Source organism: Coptis chinensis, chromosome 4 (assembly GCF_015680905.1).
Source record: "Coptis chinensis isolate HL-2020 chromosome 4, ASM1568090v1, whole genome shotgun sequence".
In the NCBI taxonomy this organism is placed as follows: domain Eukaryota; kingdom Viridiplantae; phylum Streptophyta; class Magnoliopsida; order Ranunculales; family Ranunculaceae; genus Coptis; species Coptis chinensis.
The window spans coordinates 106,468,828-106,491,043 of NC_141459.1; the positions used below are offsets into that span (position 1 = coordinate 106,468,828).

At 39.1% G+C, this 22,216-nt stretch overlaps 2 protein-coding genes and 1 pseudogene across 4 annotated transcripts in view; all 3 read right to left on the reverse strand.

Moving 5' to 3' along the window:
• Window positions 1-8,458: 8,458 nt before the first annotated feature.
• Window positions 8,459-10,603, reverse strand: LOC147506703 (chaperonin CPN60-2, mitochondrial-like). The gene is made up of 6 exons (XM_086605822.1): window positions 10,582-10,603; window positions 10,398-10,496; window positions 9,012-9,091; window positions 8,834-8,929; window positions 8,615-8,713; window positions 8,459-8,539 (listed from the first exon to the last, which is right to left on the reverse strand). The coding sequence occupies exons 1-5, from the start codon at window positions 10,601-10,603 to the stop codon at window positions 8,654-8,656; spliced, it is 357 nt and encodes a 118-aa protein (XP_086461948.1). The 3' UTR covers window positions 8,459-8,539; window positions 8,615-8,653.
• Window positions 10,552-22,216, reverse strand: part of LOC147506704 (chaperonin CPN60-2, mitochondrial-like) — a 98,573-nt gene continuing 86,908 nt past the window's right edge. The window contains exons 1-10 of one of the 2 annotated variants that reach the window (XM_086558767.1): window positions 13,609-13,785; window positions 13,182-13,458; window positions 13,064-13,091; window positions 12,839-12,970; window positions 12,285-12,443; window positions 11,821-12,172; window positions 11,143-11,247; window positions 10,907-10,993; window positions 10,707-10,792; window positions 10,552-10,581 (exon numbers count right to left, since the gene is read on the reverse strand). In XM_086558767.1, coding sequence (XP_086414893.1) covers window positions 10,730-10,792; window positions 10,907-10,993; window positions 11,143-11,247; window positions 11,821-11,859 — 294 coding nt within the window. In that variant the 5' untranslated portion in view covers window positions 11,860-12,172; window positions 12,285-12,443; window positions 12,839-12,970; ... (1 more) ...; window positions 13,182-13,458; window positions 13,609-13,785 and the 3' untranslated portion in view covers window positions 10,552-10,581; window positions 10,707-10,729. Of the gene's footprint in view, window positions 10,582-10,706; window positions 10,793-10,906; window positions 10,994-11,142; window positions 11,248-11,820; window positions 12,173-12,284; window positions 12,444-12,838; window positions 12,971-13,063; window positions 13,092-13,181; window positions 13,459-13,608; window positions 13,786-22,216 lie in introns of those variants that run through there. The other variant, XM_086558768.1, reaches the window with a different exon arrangement.
• LOC147506705 (protein PIR-like) lies at window positions 13,642-21,947 on the reverse strand (annotated as a pseudogene). Its single transcript, XR_015221164.1, has 10 exons — window positions 21,049-21,947; window positions 20,251-20,463; window positions 19,488-19,699; window positions 18,958-19,102; window positions 17,536-17,712; window positions 15,681-15,757; window positions 15,470-15,572; window positions 14,723-14,842; window positions 14,501-14,642; window positions 13,642-13,812 (listed from the first exon to the last, which is right to left on the reverse strand). The product of XR_015221164.1 is annotated as a protein PIR-like (transcript).

Genomic DNA, 22,216 nt, shown 5'->3' on the forward strand with positions numbered 1-22,216 from the left:
GTGAGGGAGTGATATTCTCCTTCAGGTATATCAGGCACGTGCTCAGCATGGTGGAAATACCGCACCGATCTTAGATACACCTCGACGACCTGTGTCACCAGCTCGCATCAACACGCTACGAGATCGCTCCAAAAACAGTTTCAGATCATCATACGCAGACCGATCTATAGCGTGACTCATCTTATCTTCTAGAAACAATCATGAAGGAATCTACAAGTACGTAAATCACTGCCGCCAGCTACTGACCACTGCCGCAAGCTATTAAGCCAGGCTACTAATCCCCATCATTACAGCAGACCTATAAGCACAGTTCTCACACGCCTCCGCAATCTTGGCCCTACATTTGTGTTGCTCTTTACACGTGTTGGGTGAGGATTCACTTGGATCACCTATAAATACTCTCCATATGAACTACGCCAGACCTGATTCTTCTCTCCCCCAAAATCGAGAGCAAGATATCGTGGCGATTAAGCTCCCGTGATCTAACTCGGGTCTCTACCATAATTAATCCCATTTTTCCTCCCCACCTTGTATGTAAAGGAAAGATTAAACGCTCCTTTACATTGGCGCCGTCTGTGGTCTCGATTACTTGAGAAACCAAACCACTTTCACATAAATCAGTAACCAAAAACCAAAAATCTCAAGCCCACGGCATGGCAAGCCTCGGCTCAAGTCCAAAGCCTCACAAACCAACTAGGTCTACAAAATGAGAGCATTTCCTTGCTCAGCAGAAAAAACGCCGCTCTGCGGGCACAAGTGGACGACAACAAAAACTAACCGATGGGTAACGTTGCTGAGAATGGCATCAACGGTTAATCAACGATTAACGAACTATCACAAAAAGATCGGCGAGCGCTTGATTTAAAAGACGCAACCCAAATCGCTCGAAAATGCTCAAAACATACCGCGCATCCCCTTCACTTGCCGGGTACTTAGCAAACCCCCCCAAGATTTCGTTCGACCACGCTTTCCGATGTATGATGGCAAAGACGCGTGCCCGGTCGACGCGGGCTCGCTACATTCAAAGCTTGGCACTCTACAGTGCACCTGAGTTTGATCATGTCCATTGTCGTCTATTTCCCGCCAGTCTCAAGGATGGCGCACTCGATTGGTTTTTCTCACTCGAGTCTAACTCGGTCAAGACCTTCGAGCAGCTCACTGATCTCTTCGCTAGTCAGTACGTCCACAATAGACGTAAAAAAGCAGATCTTGACTCACTCTTCCAGCTATCATTTGGCGAAGACGAAACCATTCGCCAGTTCCTAGGTCGCTTCAAAGCCGAACTGCTAGGCATGGAAAGCGGCCTTAAGGAGTCTTTCGCCACACTGGCATTCTCCAATGCCTGTCGAGTGCGTAACACAGATGTCTCCAGATCGCTGATGAGATCACGCCGGAAACGCTGTCCGAGCTATACGCTCGAGTCGACAAATATATTAAGCAGCAAGAAGAGGAAGTGGCAGCCATCTCCGATGAGCCCCCAGCTTCAAAAAAGCAACAAGCTACCAAAATTAAAAGGCCGGCCACACTAAATCGAGCAAAGAGGTCGCCATTTTCAATTCAGGTTATATTTCCAGGCCCAGGAAGGGTGCGAATTGTCGTGCTGAAAAAATCAAATACGATCAGTCAATCAAAGAAATGCTCGTTCATGGAATCGGTACATGAAAGATAAGTTATTCTATTATCACTACACATTTATGATCGAGCTGGCCTCGCCAAAAGATTTGAGCGACCTAGTTTCTTACTCAAGATCTTCATTTTGATCCTCTAGCTATCTCTGATCAACATCTTAGTTTTCTTTGATCTTGAAATCTTGTTGTTTCAAGATGGAATCACTGAAATCACTGATCTTGAAATCTATGATCTTTGATATCAACATCTTGCATCTTGCTTTGATCGCATCCTATATCTTGCATCACTAATTACATCTTGCATCTGGCTTTGCATCTTGCATCACTGATCTTGAAATCTTTGATATTTGATCTCAACCTTTACATCAGACATATCATTATTAGCCTGATCTTTGCGCATCACAATGTGATTTGCATCTCGTCTTACCTGTGACATTTATATGATCATTTCAACCTGCTTATTTCACATATCAGGGTGTTTGAGACTATGACGTCTGGCAACCAAAAATATTGTTAATTTCGAGGACTCCCTGCCTCTTTTATTAGGATCTCTTTTGTATAAATGTCAACCTGTTTATAAGAGGTCAATATGCTCACAAATTGATGTATCGATGAAAAGGTCGAATGTTGTGGACAACAACACCAGATATGAGTCTCCTATCTGCACAAACTCACATGAATAGGTAGAGTCATGAGCGACTTCCCAGTTGTTTTGGAACACATTAAAGGCATGAGGGATACTTAGTTGGTCTCCCCGACAGAGTGTATTGCTTTGCTTGCTTGAGTCAGAGCAACCCAAGAATTTCTCACTCTGTTCTCTAAGCCGCAAGGAAAGAGCTCTAAACCACAATGAATATATACCTCAATTATTTTTGTGGAGTTTGGATGATATACCAAGGAATGTTGACATTGATGTCCAAGCTTTCCTCCCCTCAGTACTTCATGTGATGCGATTGGAGCAATGTACAATCTATCTTGGTCCATCATCCGCTTACTTTTGTTTGCCATTCTCTTACACTTTCTCTGGCAAGATTATTCCTTTGGTCCAATCTATCTTCTTTTGTTAACAAGTCATGACTTCGGAGAAACTTCTAGCGGATCGTGCACACATTTCGCCCAATGTCGGTCAAGGCTAGCAACAAATATCGCCCTAACGGGATTGCGGGATCTCTACGCCAATGGGCATGGGTTCGACTAAAATCTCAACCTTGCATTCTACTACTAATTTCTATATCTACAGCTTGACTTACTGCAGGTCGATTACACTCCGAGCTGGGGCTAGCTATAGCGATAAGCGCAACTCTAGAACCGTCAATCAAGCTCCTAATCGGGGCCGACCCAAGGCATTCTCCTCGGATTAGGGGCTAGTCTACCATAACAATCTCCGAACTGGGGCTGGCTACAGCCACAGGGGAACGTTCAATCCACTTGATTTATTACAGGCCAATCTCCGAACTGGGACTACTCAGGGCAATTAAAACTTCAAAAATAAACTGGGGCTAGCTATTGACGATGATCTCCAAATCAGGATGCCCACACTCCCTCGGGTCACGACACCCAGTTGAGTATAACGCTCACTCGAGCTCAAACACTACATAACGTCACCACTTCTCTCCTGTTATAAACACCCCAGAGGTCGTCCCAGCTCCTGTTGACAATACCCCAGAGGTCGCCTCCACTCCTGCTCTCAAGACCACAGAGGTCGCCCCAACTCCTGTTGACAAGACCCCAGAGGTCGCCCCAGCTCCTGTTGACAAGACCCCAGAGGTTGCATCCGCTCCTATTGTCAAGACCCCAGAGGTCGCCTCCGCTCCTGTTGTCAAGGCTAGTTATCAACTGCGATCTCTGTGAGCAATACGCCTTCAGAGGCTAGATACGCTCTCAGTGAGCCACACGCCTTCAGAGGCTAGATACGCTCTTCGCGAGCAGCACGCTCTCATGAGCATACAGGCTCACAGCCTCTCCAATTTTCACTAAGTTGAGGACCTATACTTCTAGGATCAACTCAATGAAAACGTTCTCGATGAAGCGATGCGCGCCGGCTAGAAACGCCTCGATGGAGCGATGCCCGAGGCTAGAAACGCCTCGATTGAGCGATGCGCTTCAGAGGCCAAATACGCTCTTCGAAAGCGAAAGACACTCATAAGCTCCGCGGGCTCACAGCCTCTCCAATTTTCACTAAGTTGAGGACCTATACTTCTAGGATCAACTCAGTGAAAACGCTTTCAGTGAGCAGTACGCCTTCAGAGGCTAGAAACGCCTCTCGATGAAGCGATGCGCCGGAGGCTAGAAACGCCTCGGTGAAGCGATGCGCCTTCGAGGCTAAATACGCCTCTCGGTGAAGCGATGCGCCCTCATAGTCTAAATACGCTCTCCGGGCGCAGTACGCTTTCATAAACTAACACGCTCTCCGCGAGCAACGCTCTCTCTTGAGTTTACAGGCTCCATAACCTCTCTAATTCTCACTAGTAGAGGACCTATAATTCTAGGATCAACTCAGTGAGATCGCTCTATTGCGCAATACTTAACGAGCAAAACGTTTTCTTAAACTAAATCTCAGGCTCCATAGCCACTATACACCACAAGCAACTAAACGAACGACCTAACAACTTAATATCTAAGAGCAAGAACGTAGCAAAGAGCAGAAGATCAACAATGGTAGAAAACTAACCTGAAAGAAAACTGGGTAGTAGAGGTTTTTTCGCAGAGCCGCAACAACAAAATGGTGTTTCAGAGGGCCAACGTAGTTTTTGTATAATCGCCCCTCCAGTTCCCAAGGCGTTATGATGGCACCCTAGCCCTAGCCGCACACAGCTTCCAACAAGCTGTCTTGTCTTTTCAAATCCCGAAAAATGGGGAGGCACGTTTTCTCTGCAACTACTCAGATCCGCTCACGTGTTGTCCACGTGTTAGATGTTTTCGCCCATCAGATCACCAGATAGCACGGAGCGACCCCCACAGTTCGTTGGGTATTTCCACTTCCACCAGCTTCTCTCTTTCGCCATGCTCCACACGCGCTAATGTATTCTCTCAGCAACTCGCTTCAATGAGCGGCGCGACCTACTGAGAGGGGGCTGTGTGAGGGAGTGATATTCTCCTTCGAATATCGGTGCGCACGCTTCGGCATGGTGGAAATACCGCACCGATCTCAGATACACCTCGACGACCTGTGTCACCAGCTCGCATCAACACGCTACGAGATCGCTCCAAAACAGTTCGTATCATCATACAGGCCGATCTATAGCGTGACTCATCTTATCTTCTAGAAGCAATCATGAAGGAATCTACACGTACGCAAATCACTACCGCCAGCTACTGACCACTGCCACAAGCTATTAAGCCAGGCTACTAATCCCCATCATTACAGCAGACCTATAAGCACAGTTCTCACACGCCTCCGCAATCTTGGCCCTACATTTGTGTTGCTCTTTACACGTGTTGGGTGAGGATTCACTTGGATCACCTATAAATACTCTCCATATGAACTACGCCAGACCTGATTCTTCTCTCCCCCCAGAGTCGAGAGCAAGATCGTGGGCGGTTAAGCTCCCGTGATCTAACTTCGGTCTCTACCATAATTAATCCCATTTTTCCTCCCCACCTTGTATGTAAAGGAAAGATTAACACTCCTTTACAGTAACCAATTTCAAGTTGTTGGGGAGCACTTTGCAATTTGCTAATCATAGGTCTTGCAAAGGTGAGAGCCCATAAAAGTTTGATCGGTTAAGATAGATGAATCTCTGACTGAATTTTTTGTTGTCCGTTTTGTCAGATCTTTATAAAATAGTGTGTCCTGAAAATGATACTTCTCTAGATATTAGGATTCTTGTTGTGATATGATTCCCAAGTCTGGAGGAGAAGCTATCAAGAAAGCAATTATAACACCTGGCTATTTCTATTTATTATTTTTATAATATATGATTAATATTAATAATAAGAATAAATAAAATAAAATAAAAAGGATAATTATTAGAAAGAGATAGGGTAAAGAGGATAAACCCAATTTCCTATTTTTGAGGGGTTTTGAAAAAAGAAAAAGGGGAGGAGGAGTTTTACTGAGAGGAAAAAAGGGGGGCTTCTTACTGGAGATACGGAGAGCGTATAACGGTTTTCTATGATTTGTTGGGTTTAAGGGTGTTTACACGAAGTGGCTAGGTTGTTGGACTTGGGGATCTGCTTCATAAGCGTTACTGGTTCTTCATGGCATATATTCCACGTACAAGCGATATAGCGATACACTGTCATAGATGTTACAGATCTTCTATTAATTTTGGCTCTCAAGGTGCAAGGCAAATACCTAGTGAATTGTCACAAAGGAATTTAACGTTGTTTCGTGATGTTATACCCCGTTGGCAAAATATTCACCTGATTCGATTTTCGATTTTAGTGATTGGTTCTAACCCGGCTGATGCATTGACTCATGTTTACTGAGTTACAGTGTTAAAGCTTCCATTTTCAAGTTGTATATAAATCACGAATCACTGTAGAGATTCTTTGGTTTTAACTTTACCTTGTGAGCATTCATCATCTTTGACGGTCCAGATACTTAAATGATTAGCTAATCAAAGTATAGGTGTATGTGTGCCATCCACATCTGATTGGTTGTTTTGAATTTTGCTGAAAACGTAAAAAGAAAACTGAGTTCCAAACAACCAACCTGCTATTGAGGTCAACATCACATGCCTTAGGAAGGTGAACAGATTCGGACCATGATTTTACTTCTAAGTTTCAAGTTAACGAATTGCCACCACTGCTCATATGTTATACTTTATGTTGATGGTCTCCGAGTTTGCAAGTCATTGTTTCATTGAAACATACATGGAGTTTGGTACCCAATGGATTTTCGTCTCACTTATGGGTTTCCTGCTAACCGTGTGATTGGGTCGGGTACAAATTTTGATTCTTCGAGGTTTCGGTTTCTTATTGTTGATCAGCTTGATGTAAATGCCCAGGATGTTCAGGTACGTTTTAAATTTATTATATTTAGTTGATTATTTTTTTCTAAGTGCAAGATAGTGATTATTTTTTTCTAAGTGCAAGATAGTGATTATTAAAATTTGTTAAAAGTATATATTACTGCTGAATGTTGCCTTCGCTTTAGGTTGACTATGCTATGTAGTCCGTATATGAATTTGCCATATGCTCAGCACAACGAAACGTATTGGTGAAAATTCTATGCGTCAGAAATTCTATTCGTCAGAAAATAGTTTTCTGCATAGGATTTGATCACAAATTGCATAAAGCTAGGGGGAGAGTTAGAGTTTTTGTAAAACATGAAAAAGTGAGCTTTATGAGTCTTCTTTCTAACTCAATTTGCCTTGTCCAATTCCGAGTCCTGTGGAGACAACTATGATGTCTGGAAGTTTGGTTGACAGAAAACAGTGTGGCAGAATTCAGTTTCTGCGCAGTGTGTTCGAGTCCAGTTTTCATATAGTTAGAGTGAGAGTTAGATTTTTTGTAAAACATAAGAAAGTAAGTTCTGTGTGTTATCTTTTCAACGCAAAAAGCCTCGATGCATTTGGACACCTGTGGAAAATGTTGTGTCATTCGGAAGATAGTCCGTCAGAAATCTAGTTTGCTAAAAATTAGGATTTTACCGCTTTCAACTTAAGTTTTCTTCTAGATAGGCTGAGGTAGTCTCACATAGCAACTTGTTGAGTATCTCTTGTTTGTCCCGATCCCCGACCGAATATCTCCGATACATCCACAACAGCTAGTGAATTGTCGAGGTTCCTCATGACTATGACTCAACGAGGCCTAGTTGATCCTTCCCGAGCAATCACATCTAGTCCTTCTCTTATGCCTTGAATCCTATGAGCAATGTCGTGGCGACACCAAGATGTTTAAAGCAAGCACAAGGAGATAACAAGTAGAAACGCAGACCCCGCTGGTGGCAACGTGAGGCCATTAGCGTAAAATGAGAATTTGTGGTGTTCCATTCATCCAAAACATCCTCGCATCATACATCACATCTTTGAGCTGTCCTAAACCAAACCTTAACATGCATATCATGTATTTCCTTCTTTTCAAGCACCGCTTTGATTTTGATTGAGTTGATCGTCAAGTTTTTTTCTTTACGAACGCCAACCACTAACCCCGACCTCTGTTCAAGTTCTTTTAAAAAGACTGAGGCCAACTGGTCCATGACAGTAGAAACTATTGCTTCAGCCATTTTTTTTATTGATCAACAAAGAAGAAATGAGATACAAGAAGCTTAGGCTGCTCTAGTAGATTTTGAAGTGTGAAGACCAATAATGGGAGAGGAAGACCAAATCAATGAGAGATACAAAGAAGAGAAGAAAGCAGATACAAGAAGCTTAGGCTCCTCTGGTAGACTTTAAAGTGTGAAGACTAATGGGAAAAGGAAGACTAATCAAGGAGAGTTTTTTAAGTCAATTCCACAACCAAATGAATTATGGAAGTGGGGACAACAAAAGTTGGTTTAATCTCTCTTTTTTAATTAATTTTATATTTCTATCGTGGGGTCCAAGAACTGACATATCCCAGTGGGGTCCAAGAACGATTACATAATGAATATGGACACTTCAAGAAGGTTTTGACGTATTAAAGTTGGAAGAACATTTACGTTAGCACGTTACAAAGCATGGGTATAATCACAGATACCAATACACTGGGATAATGTGATACCAATACACTTTGGGATTACTTAATTGATAGTGTACAAATATCATGATCAAGTATCTCCTTATGTTGGCTAGAAAACTGAGCCAACACAAACTCTTCCTTTTTAAACAAAACTTGAGAAACAAATTGCAAATGTAAATATGGCAGTGTTTAGTATTTACCTTCGTGAGCATTCTCGATTATCCAACCCCAATTTTCTGGTCAAAATTGGCTGTCTGCAGCTTGTCCAGCTCCCCTTGATGCATAAAGAAGAGCAACGCCACCACCTGGAAAAAATCTTTAAGGATCCCACTGTACTGTAGAAACAAACTATGGAAAACAGAGAAATAATTAAAAATTACCTGGCACAATACCCTCTTCAACAGCTGCCTTAGTTGCATTTAGAGCATCAGAACCCTATCCTTCTTTTCACCAACTTCAGCTTCACTAGCTCTACCAATCTGCAAAATAGTTAGCACAACTGAAAGTCAGTTCTTATGGACTTGCAAGCATCATGAATCTGATATCATCTGAATGAATGGAAATTAAGTATATCATTGACCAGGAAGAGGGAACTATTCTTTTAAAACTGCAACACCACCAGAAAGCTTTGCCAGCCTTTCTTGTAGCTTCTCTTGGTCATATTCGGAAGTGCCTAATTCAATTGTAGACCTAAGCTGTCATCACAAAGACAACAAAATCAATTATAAAGGCTACTATAGGTCTCATGTTGACATTGAGTGATGAAATGCAACATACCAGCTCACATCTTTCTTCGATGGCTTTCTTGTCACCCGCCCCATCAAGAACAACTGTTTCATCTTTTGAGATTGTTACCTACATATTGTCATTAGAATTCTCAATCATCGCGGAACATCAAGATAAATCACAGATTCACAAATATCTAGATAGTGCTCTAAGTTCGAGAACCAGCCCCCGAAGACACTATATTGATTTGTTCGATTATAAAGGATAAATGGCACAAACATCAATAGAAGATGATAGACAAAAGACATCTTTTACTAAATGTGGAGAACTCCCACTGAGAGCATTCCCAATGCAAGGTAGCCTTACGAGGTGAGTAACTCTACTACCTAGGTGGGCAAAAAAGAGTGTCCCAATGCAAGGGTGGGTAGATCTGAACTTGGTAGCTCTATTTACCAAGAAAGCTACCAAGTTTACAAAACTTAAACTTCCCGCACAGAATGAAAGAATCCGTCCGACACTCTTTGAAATTTTTCTTTCTTTATTTAAAATGCAAATTGATTGGTGGGATTTTGTATTAAAATGCTCAAACAGAACGAAAGAATTCGTCCAAAAACAGAGCTACCTTCTGCATTGGGACTGTTTTGTTGGTCACTATGTCCTAATGGCACCCATGTGCACTGGGAATGCTCTGATTAGAGAATTGCCAATGATGTAAGAGAACGACAAAGAATGTAATTACATCCAAACGAGTAACTTCAAAACTCTCTACAACCTTGTTCAGAGTTCATTTTATGCATCTAACAAGTCACAAGATAGAATTCAACCGACCCAAGAGCTTATTTACTTTTGTTCTTTGTGGAACAGATAGAAGATTATTGATATAGCCAAGAATGTTATTAAGAAAAGAAATTCCTTGAGAAAACACGCCCGACTACGAGAGATCAAATCAAAAGTCACTTTAAGGCATTTTAGTCAAGAATTAAGGTGGCAAGTAGATGCCGTGGGGACAAAGAGAGCTTCCCTAGCACTTGTCGACAACTCAATCCATACATGCTTTGTGTTTTAGTTTCATTTTTGTTTCCTTTTGTCTTTTCCTACTTGGCTTTTGACTTGTTACTTTTCCCATCCTACTTTTCTAAAATTAGTCCTTTTCCTAATACAGTCCATTGACTCCATTCACATCAACCAAAGAACACACAACCCATTACAATTAGAAGTTTTTAAGAGAAGAAAACGCATAAGTTGCAGTAAAGAAGATCAGTGAGACAATTAATTGTAGAAGATCAAACATAAAAAGGAATAAGTCATCGAACTAGTTTATCAATATTCAAAGATCGAAAAACAATGAGTTTCTTGTAATCTTGTAAACCGGGATCACCCAAATAGATAGTATCCTACGACTCATCAAGCACATAGTCTGGGGTTTAGATCTGCACCTTTTACATGTGCCTAGCATCTCCAGTTCTACCTTCTCTAGGTCCATACCAAGTTCTTCAGTTATGAGCTGCAACCCAAAAGTAGGGAGAATTTTTTCAACTGTTCATAATTTTAAGGAACAAATGGGAATTAAAATGTACAGAACTGCAAAATGTCCAAACCCAGGCGCTTTAATCGCACAAACCTATATTAGATTCACATGGCATCCGTGAAAAAGGTTCAGAGAGTGGTTACACCCCAAAAGATTATGTATCCAGAATAATGAAGGAACAAACATTCCATTGTCTATGCTGGCAACAACAAGTTCACCTTGATTCCAAGTCGAAGCTAATTTAAAACAAGGCTAGTACTTCACTTTCCAGATCTTCAGCAACAATCAACAAGGGCCTTTGCTTCTGCAAATGCATAATGATTTGAATGGAAAAAAAGAATTAATTTTGTTCAGATTCCCACGCCCTAAAAACTATCAAGTGGAAGAAATTTATCATAAGAAATGCTTAGGTGCTTACCTTTAGGCCCAACTCAAGAACTTTGACCACAGCATTTAAGCTTGAAATTTTCTTCTCGTGAACTAAAATGAGTGGATCATCTAATTCCTGCACGATTAAATAATATCCAATGACGCTCACTAAAAGAAATAAATGGTTGACTAATGCAAATAGAAATTATACCAATAATCCCCAAATTAACACTAAACTTATGTGGGAAATATGTTATTAACCCATCTCAAAGGCTAGAGGCATACACATTTCTGGTTCTTCTGGTTAGTGATGAAGTAGGGGGATATATAGCCTCTGTCCAGCTTCATTCCCTCAACAACTTCCAATTCATTGTACAGGGTCTTCCCATCCTGCAATAGTTTGAGAGGAAGATTGGGTATCAACAATTATTTGCTACAAACGAATCAATATAATATACTGGGTCCTCCCATCCTGGAATAGTTTTATAGACAGACTAGGTACCAACAATTATATGCTACAAACTCGCGAACATATTTACTGAGCAATAGGCCATTAACAATTCTCACTCGGCCAACAAGAAAATATTTAAGGGGTGTGAAATGCAAAGTACATTTCTACAAAAGAGAATGTCCACACGACAGAAACCATTAATACATGTCTTCATGATAGTAATCCTCGTGTGTTCTGACACATGCTACCCATCTCTGGAAACTAAAAAGCCCTACAATTCCGCCATTATAAATTATACAAATTGCCTTTCCTCTTTTATAATAATTAAAAAACAAATCCTAATGAAAGAAAAGAACAATAGAGTAATTTTACTATCGATTTTGTTATCACGACAAAGTTATTTTGAAGATTAATAACTACTACAAAACCATTCAATTTGGCTATAAGACAGACAATAGAGAGTGAAGTTTCATATGGCACTTGCAGTGAAAAATCTAATTTCAACAACTTACAGCAATAGTAATAACACCCTCCTTGCCAACTCTCTCCATTGCCTTGGCTATCAATTCACCAATTTCTCTGTCTCCATTTGCTGATATTGTACCAACCTTCTCAACAAGAAGTTCAAATCAGCATGTGGAAAAAAAAACAGCAATGATACAAACAGTTGGAACTACGGAATGTAGTAATGAACTATTTCTTCAGATGTGCTGATCATCCTTGCGCTGGCTTTCAAGCTTGTGATTACTGAGTCAATGGCCATCGTGATCCCACGTCTAAGGTCCATCGCGTTCATTCCAGCAGCTACCGACTTGCAACCTTCTGAAAATATTGCACGGGTAAGGACTGTAGCACAAGTAGTACCTGCAAACCATCAAAAAGAGTCTGGTCAGAATCAAACAAACAAGAAAAAATCAAATTGACATGGATACGAACGTCAACTATTAACAAGGCCAGCCATGTAATAGAGCCTTACCATCACCAGCAACATTATTAGTTGCATTTGCAACTTGCTTCACAAGGCTTGCACCAACATTCTTAATTTTGTCCTTGAACTCAATGCTCTTTGCAACGGTAACACCATCTTTTGTTACCTTGGGTGAACCATAGCTTTGTTCGATTATGACATTACGTCCTTACAAAAAACCAAAACAAAAAACATTTGTCAAATCATGTGAAAGTCAGAAGAAAACAAGTAACCTGGCAGACTTCTTACAAGCAGAAGAAACAACAATCTTGATTAACCCGATCGAAAACCAAAACAAAACAAAACACCTATCCTTGGTCCTCTTTTTAGAGAGAGAACCTACCTCCTACAAATTTGTATCTTTCGGATCTCTTTTGTTATACACTTGCTAGTTACCCTAAACAAACAGCATTCAAAGATTTCATGTCACTTTTTCTTCTGAAACTTATTGTACTACTATTTCTATAGACACTACAACTACATAAAATTAAGATTGCATCATGTACTACAAAACTCAAAGTACAGTAATCAAGAGAGATCATATAAAAAGATGCAAAATATACCTTGGGTCCCATTGTAACTTTAACAGCATCAGCAAGTTCCTCAACACCTCTAAGCATCAAAGCACGAGCATCAACTCCAAATCTAATATCTTTCGCAGCATAGTTTCTACTCCAACTCAACCTACTACCAACCTAAAACTCAAAAACAAAGAATAAAAAACCAATCTTTAGAAGAAAAAAAAATGTAACAAATTCCCATTTAATGAAAAAAACCCAACTGCTTACCAGATTAGTATTGCTCCTGCTAGCAATCCTACAATGCAGAAAACAAAAGGAAACATAAATAGATTGTACAATGAAATGAAATAAATAGTACTGAGATGAGTAAAGTTAGAGATCTTGCCTAGGTTTGGAAGCAAGATTTGCAACGACAAATATCACCTGATTCACCTCGAAGACAAAGAAAGAAAGGATTTAGTGGTTTCAGGCACCTTTCTGTGGCAGGATTTCAAAAGCTGAGACAGTGTTCTCGAATTTGATCCGATGCAATGGGGCACCACTTTGCTTGATTGCACAAGACGTTTTGTCCTCTAGTGGGCAACGTGCTCTCTCAGCATTGAGAAAACATGATTGTTCAACCTCCTCTCTCTTTTCATAACTTCCAACAGGTTTTCACGCCCCTACATGGAAATTTAATGTCAATTTTCTGAGGGGACAAATGCACCTTCCATAAATAAATGATGCAGTAATGATTTCAGACAAAATTTGGGAAAGTATGAGGAAAAGGGAAACTTCAATCATCACACAGTTTTCTGTGGTACTGGTAAAACCTGCATATAGTTTGGATTTCTAAGAGCCAAAGTTTATGCAGTTTCCACTTCTGCAACTTTGAGTAGTTGATAGGAAAAATCAAATAACTCAAAATGTAGCTGCTGCCCGAGCAAGTATATTATAGTACAACCCCCCCTAGCAACTGAATCACCCAACACTTCGTGATGGTTTGGCGGTAACTGGACAGATTCCTCAAGGTAGCCCTGCAATTCGAGGCGACTCACAAGATCATCAACAAAACGATTATCAAAGGCCTCATGTATCTAGTATGACTCTATGACTAATGTTGGCACGAAATTGCATTGCAGCGAGGTCAACTTTGAACATGTATATTTGGTATCTCAACAAGAAACAAACAAATAATATCGACATAAATCAGAAATACCAGTAAATCCCTATCAGTTCGTCATCCATGGTAAATTACTACTATGAAGATTATGTTTCTCTTTTTGTCTTTTCATTCTTTAGCGAATAAGATTGGAAAGATTTTATTTATGACCCAACATACCCAAGACGCACCCGCATGCACACACTAGCCCATGGTGAGAAAGGCATTTTTCTAATAGACTCTCATGACGATGAAAAATGGTCCCCGCTTACTTCGAGGTGAAGCACATACATACACATCATAAGACACAAAAACGCATAAAGGAAAGCATATTTATAAATATCAACAAGTTGATACAACGTGAAAACTCTGCTATCTGTAAAGAATCATTTTTTTTTCTTCTACTGTAGGATCTTTCTCACACAGAAGGTTAAAGTCATCTGAGAAACTGAGAATTAATATGACGAAATGTATAATGAGTTGGGCGAGCATAGGACTATCACAAAATACTATGAATTACGAGCAATAAGGTAGAACTATAAATAACTTCGAAGAGGCCAAACCTGAGAAGCAAGACGACTAGAAAATGAGACGAGATATATTTTCTAGCATCTCATTCAACATTAGAGTGAATGAATCTACTGAAAGCTCTTCTGACAGCAACTCATGCGAGTGTTTTAAAACATCTAGGAGCTTCTCCAACTCCTGGGGATACATCTTCATTAGAATCGACCAATGACAAATGACTAATATATAAAAGCTAGATATGGGTAACAGCTACTTACCACAACAGCACATAAATCCTGCAACTCAAAGCGGTCAATAAGAAACTCAAGGTTCTCTCTAAACATTTTATTCATCCGTTCAGCGATTAGACTCCTAAAGTTGATAGTCCTCGCAAGTAGCTTCATATCATACAGAAATTTGTCAGTCTGTTTATGGATTAAATCTAGAACAAAAACAAGAGTAAATTATGTAGCTGGTACGTTGCTGGTGAGAAATAGGAATATATCACTTATGTAGTTTTTGCTTTTCCAAATATTTGAATTTGTATCTCGAAAACGTTAAAAATAACAGTATATCCTAACCAACTGCCACAAAGATCCAAGATCAATTTCACAAATTTAGATTACAATCTTCGAGTATCCTGAATCTATAAGAGTAACATAGACATCTTGCAAACAACCTCCAGTTCATACAAATCATTTGCTGCAATGAAATTCTTTGATTTGAAGATCTCATTAGTGTTATTATTCCACTAACCAAACACCCCAGAGTGAAAATTATTTTTGGTGTGGGTGTGGGATTGACAGTATCACGACTTCAATTATAAACAATATATCGCCAAAATACAACATTCACTTTTCACAATACTATCTACCTATAAATATTTTAGCATGAATTGTTGCCACAAATCCTCATTTGGAAAAGTATTTTGCAATTTTTTTGCAAGTATTATAAGTATTAAAGCATATATGACTTGACCAAAAGCATATTTAAAATAAAGTTACCTATGATATAGCATTACTCACCTTTACTCTTGTTATTCTAAATAACACACTGAATCTCATTGGTCGGATAGAATATTTTTCACCATTATCCAAGGCAAAGAGGAATGACGGATCAAGTAGCTCACTGCAGGAAAAATAACAACAGTCAAATATTATATGAATGAATCGTGATAAAACTATATCTGAAAAAGCAAACTAAAACTATCTTGCAGTACATGAGAAGAAACTGTACCTGGCTGTCCAGCTTTTGTAGTATGTGAAAATAGTCTCACTTAATTTCAGAATGAGCTGATCAAAGCAAAGATCTACCTACAAAATAAAACTATCGCTCAAGAAACAAATGAAAACGTTTTGAATCAAATCACAAGAACATCTGCGACAAAATACAAAATGTTCTATGAAAGTAGTAGCACCTAGAACACATTCAATAAAAAACACTGACAACAGTGTTGTTGGGTATGATCCCACCACGTAGCATTGTTAGGTATGCCGCCCCTTGTTAGGCCTAAATCCCTTTGACAAACCTAGTTGTCCCTTTTTCTAACAGCTCAGGCTTTTGGAGCCAACTGCTAGTCAACATCGTATCACTGTATCAGGTTCAAGAATTCTTTCCACTGATAGCACTAAAGATTAATAAGGGTATATACACGCACACCCCCAGTTTGGTGTTAGGCGCCTGCTTGCCTTCTCGTACACCAAATGATCCTTTGAAACAAAGAGTCGAGTGTTTCTATAATAATTCGGGGAATTTGAGAACTGTGGTACTTGACCAAAAAGAAAATTCAAACAGAACAGTTTACCGCAACGAATATGGTCAAAACAACATTTAGAAACAGATTTGGTGGCACTTCAATAGTCAGTTTGGATTGCACGCTGCTGTTTGAGGTCTTATTGCTTTTCAATTTCTGCTGTATGAATCATGTCATAATCGTCTCGTTGCTTTGAAGAACTTGCACATTGGATTGATTAAGGTGTCCATGGTAGAAGTTAAAGAGGTACAAAATTCTAAATGCAAACAATTTCTTATTCATGAGAACAGTGACGGATCCACAATTGGGATTGGTTTTGGACTGACATATTCCTGTGTTGAAGTTTTGCAACACAATCCCGTTGATATTTTAGTCCATGTACAAAGCAATGGAACCACTCATGTTTTCTTGAGAAGAAACAGGTACGTTAATTCTTCCTTCCAGACAACTATGAATCAATGGCCTTTTAACATTGTTGGGGCTGGTGTCCAGCCCATGCTAGTTGTTGTTTCTAAAGGAGTGGAGAATCAGCTTGCTCCAAAGAAAATTTTGCCCCAGGTCTGCCGATGCTATGATAAAAGTTCATCAAGGATGTTTGCAAATTATTCCAAACTCTAGGGTGTATGGAATTTGACTCCTTTTCCTAGTGTGATTACATTGTCGCGGGGTACTGTATTCAGCGAATATGTCGACCCTTATTTGGTATATCACGATCAAGATTTTTCTCCGTTGACATACACAATTCTTCTGCGCATATTTCATGGATTGGAACCTTCCCATCTATTTGTTGAATGGCAAAACATCAACATTGTGCATCACTATTGATTTTAAGAGTAAATATTTAGGCAAAATTCGCAATAGAATTTTCTGCAACCAAGGGAGGTGACAGACACGACTATGTAGAGCTTTAATGCATTCATGGATTTTCATAACAACAAACTCGAGGACTAGTTTCTTTCAAGCAGGGGAGTATGATGCAGGAGCATGGACTGAAATTAGTATTATTATTAATCAATAATAGGTTCTTGTTATTAGTTTCCTTATTGTTTTAGAATTAGGTTAATTAGCAAGGTTTCTATTTTCGAGTCCAACTAGAATTAGGAATATGCTTTATTGTTATATAAAGGCATCTAGGCCTTCATTGTTGAGAATTAAGGTACCAAAATACAGGAGTTGAGCAGAGAAACAAAAGAGAAAAGGAAGAGAAAGAGTAGAGTCGGCTTCACATTGTAGCTGGGTCTCTCATATATTATTAATATTATAATAGATATGTGTAAAGACAAAATTGCCCAAGTACACCCTAATAATATCTCCAACAGTTATTAACATAATACTAACCTGTATGGCTGTATAGTCCAAAATATGAAGGAAAAAGCTAAGCTTGTAAAAGAAAGTCTCCAACTGCTTCAGATCACTAACAGAATGCTCAGAACCAGTGTTCCCAAAGAGCCCACCAGGCTTCCATAAATTACCACCAGAGACGAGGTCATATATCAGGAACTGCAAGCAATGGATCTGCGAAAAAGGAAAAAGAAAATATATTCACTAAGTTATACATCAAACTTCTACTCAATAAAGCATCAAATTAGCTCTATCCAAGTTTACTATATCACATCTGTAGTGACTCCCTTAAATGCCAAGAACTCTCAAGATAATATTAGTGCTAATGCTATACATGGACCATCTGGCTGGAAGAAATCATTTTTTTTTAGTAAATGTTATTTGTAATTGCAAATGTGTACTTTGGGGATGGGTATCTCATCGTCATACTGTTAGGAATGTGAGGCTTGATTTTATTGACCCTCTCACACAATGATATATTAATGAAACCTTGTTTTGTCGGCCAAAAGAAAATGCCAAGAACATCTAGAGAAGTAGAGATATAATTGGTTTATTGTAATACCCCAACTCCCCAAGGGAGGACGCTGAAAAGGTGTCTGTTATGTCTCAATAAAGACCTGGGATTCTTACGAGACAATCAGTAAGGGGCTTTCCATCAATAGTGAACTCTCCTTGTCATGTATACACTATACAATATGGAAAGCATGTATTTAAGAAAATATCATGTAACAAATGTAAAGTCCAGATATAACCTTTTAGTAAAATACATAGTGATACGTGAGCATGGATTAATTAATTAATTATTAGTTTCTATTTTCCTTGGTTTCCTAATTTAATTAGGAATAGGATTTATGATGGTTTCCTATTTGGAATCCAATTAGATTTGGTAGTTGAGTTTATTATATAAAGGCGTCTAGGCCTCCATTGTTAGTTTGGTTATTATTGAATATTAATTCTTTGAGAATTGTTCTTCTTGTTTGAAGGTATAAACCCTAGTTTTAGGTGTTTGTTCTATTAATCATAATTGTGTTTATCGATTGTTGAAGCTTCTGCCAACAAGTTACATCAGATAGACATGAGATATGTAATTGGATAAAGTGGAACAAATTAAATACTTATATAAAAGTGCACAAAAAAAAAGAGAAAAGGTAACATCATTAATATTTTATCTGAAAGTACATCGACAAGCATTTGGGACCGAAAATAGTGTGGAGTAGTATCTTATGTTACATGAATACATCTTGGACAGGGACCAAGCACAGTCCATCTTAAAGTTTCCATGCAACACAGTATGAAGGAAAGAAACTCACAAGGAGAAGTGAATGACCTTCTAACATTGTTTAAAGCTACAGCCTACAAGACAAACAAAACTAAGAATAGCTGAATTGGGACAAAAACGCAGGAAGAAGTCAAACTAACCTGAGCTGCTGTCGGTGCAACTGGCCTTGGATAGAAAAAGTTTCCCTTGCTTTCTTCCCCACCATGTGAAGAGTGCAATTCAGGTTCAGGTTTGCTTGTATTTGCCATCCAATCTGCTGAAAGGGTTTGCATATCAGATAATATCCTGAAAGTTTGAAAACGGATATAGAACATAAGCAATTAAGAAAGATTGGATTTGTGTTAATACGAACAGAAAAGAAAGGGATGATGCGCATAGCTTGGCAGGTTTAGCAGACACTTAACATCACATCAAATTATAACCACCGACCATATGAAGATGTTATTGGATCCAAATGGAGATGAATTTAGGGTAATCTCAGAGAAGATGATATTCTCAAGATGGAAACTAATCACCTAAAGGTTATGCTATTTTCTAACCATATTGAGTATGGTCCAAATTTTAAACATTACAATTCGCTTTTGCCATGCTCAGTGTGACTTTTGGAGATGATATCCCAAATAAGTCTTCTAGGAAAGTAAATAAATAAACAGGTGTAATACATATGCACCTAGAGAGATCTTTCTTCTTTCGAAATGTGGTTCGAAGCATAATGGCTAACTTGTTCTGCACAAAATCTTGGACCTCAGCGTGGATAATCTCCCATAAAGCATCCGCTACTAAGGTATCACATTTTTGCATCATCAAACCAATGCTTTTGATGTAACTAACAAGCTCTACCAATGCCTTTCTTTCCTCTGCAGTGTAATTCAGTCGTACCACCTGCAGGATTGAAAAATAACATGCATCAATAAATGCCAAAAAAGAGGGGTCAATGCAAAGATGAGCATGATATATTCTTGAGTTAAAAATACATAATCAAATTCAAGTGAGCGTTAACATAATCCGTTAAAGTTCTAAGGGACATCTCCCGCGGGGCTATGCCCGAACCCCTAATAGACCACCCGCACATAACGAAAGAAGCCGTGTGGAGATGTCTCCCGAGCCCCAAGGGAGATGTCCCTTAAAACTCTGACATTATCCATTCGTTCTTATTTATTTTTATTATCTCTTTTTCATCGATGAGCCAAAATATCCCAAGAGATATAGGTAAAGCATGCCTACATGACGTCAGGTACGAGAAAAGTCGTAATATATATTCCTGGAGTATTTTATTTACAGCAGCAGGCAAGCAGCCAAACCACTTACCAATTCTTAATCAATAGAGAGTGTATAATGTGGAACCTTTAGCATTAGATGTTCCAAATTGAAAAGAAGTAACTGGAATATAATACACATATTTGAAAAGGGTTATATTAATAAAGAGTAAAGACCTTTTCATAATCAGAAAATAAAGAAGTTTCTTGAGAGTCTGTGAGCGCTGCATCTTTGCAGGGACGAGAGAATTTCCAAGCACATTGCTCCCAAATACGCCCTGTCCATCGGCTTAGAAGCTGAAAACCTTCGACTACCATAGCATACATATTTCCCTTCACTTCATTGCACCACTCACTATCTGCACCATCCGTTGATTTCACTAATATAATCTGCATGCGAAGAAAAGCACCATTACACCCAGCAAGATTTATTCATAATTTATTATGTCTTTCAGATTAGGCCTCTCAATAGTAAACTTGTCTCTGTCTAGTGACTAGTGGTGTGAGACTTCCAGCAGATATTTGCATAAATACAAGAGTCTCTGTTGAGATTCATCGATCCAAAAGAAAAAACAAAACAAAATAAAAAACTTAACAAATCTGTTGAGATCTATTACTCCTCCCTGGTCTAGGTGTGCCCAACTATGTTCAATCCCCTGGCCTCTTCTTGAATTTCATGTAACTCCACCTTCTCTACAAGCTCGAGTTTTGGAGTAAATGGGGATTTAACATGGTATTGGAGTTTTGGTCTAAAAAGGCTGTGGATGCCTTCTCCAGCAAATTTCCTCTTGGAGGGAGTATCAAAATTTAATAATCCTCCCTGCTTCTGGGTGTGTCCCACCTATGTTCAATCGATGACCCTCCTCTTGAAATTTATAAAATTCCTCTCTTTAGAACCTCGAGCTTTTGGAGTAAATGGGGATCTAACAATTACAAACATAAAACCATCAAGTATTTGGCAGGATGAGTGAGTACCTGATTCATTGATGAAGCAAAGCGAATTGCAAAATCATCATGTTTGTTTTATCAGAGTTGATGGTCAACTATGTTTGTTTTCTATTCTAGAAGTATGCTACATCACTTCTCACCATCCATCATCCACATTTTCTAACAGCTCAGACTCGTCAACCAACCTAACCAAAGATTTGCAATAAAACTTGTATGATGTCTGAAAGTAATCATAGTTGACATTTTTCTCTTTTTTACTTAATAGGTTTCAACTTGTCTTTTTCTTGCACCACAAGTGCCAAACACAAAACAAAAGAATGTCCATTGACAATTATACTCGTAAATGAAATTAAAACACGCCCTCATCTTCAGAACAAGTAATAGTGCAAAATGTTACACAAACAACTGTCAGCATTTGTATGCTTATTGTGCATAAGCTCATAGATTTATGGGCATTACGTGATGATCTGCTGAACTCAACCCAGCAGTCCTCACCTAACCACACCTCACTAGAGGTGTAAGTTTGACTCAAAAGGCCTCTGTCGTCTGTACTAAGTAGAGAGCCATCAGCACATGAGAACCCCGAGTCTTGGACGGAGCCTAACTGATGTGGGACTAAACTACTGGCGCAACCTTCACCTCAAGGCTAGGTACCTTTCCAGCACACACTCATCCCTCACTTTTAGGATAGGCAAGTCCACGGCTCTAATACTGCTTTGTGACAAACTGGTCTACTCTTCTTGATACCTATAATGATTTTTTAACAATCATGTGAGACTGTGTATGCAATGCCAAAATGCCAACTACCAATAAAGATGCATATACCAGAGAAATAAGGGACTTCATAAAAATTGGTGCTCATTGATGCTGAACAAGGTATTTATAGATCATATTCTTGTGTCTCTCGAGGTGGGAGCTCATGCGGAGTTGGAAGCGTGAGAAAGCGGATTTCAATTGAGAACTTTTGAAAGTACGTTGATTATATATACACATCACATTTTACTGATAATAATAAAAAAAAAAAAAAAAAAAAAATCCAACTCCAGAGACTCAACACAGAATATTATGAGAACCTGAAGAATGTCTTCTACACTACCATTGAGTCAAGGACATCACATATGGCTAGAAATCCAAGAAAGGGAAAGGCATAGAGTATGTGAAGCTGATATCTAAGAGAGAAATGGGCTTGAAGCCC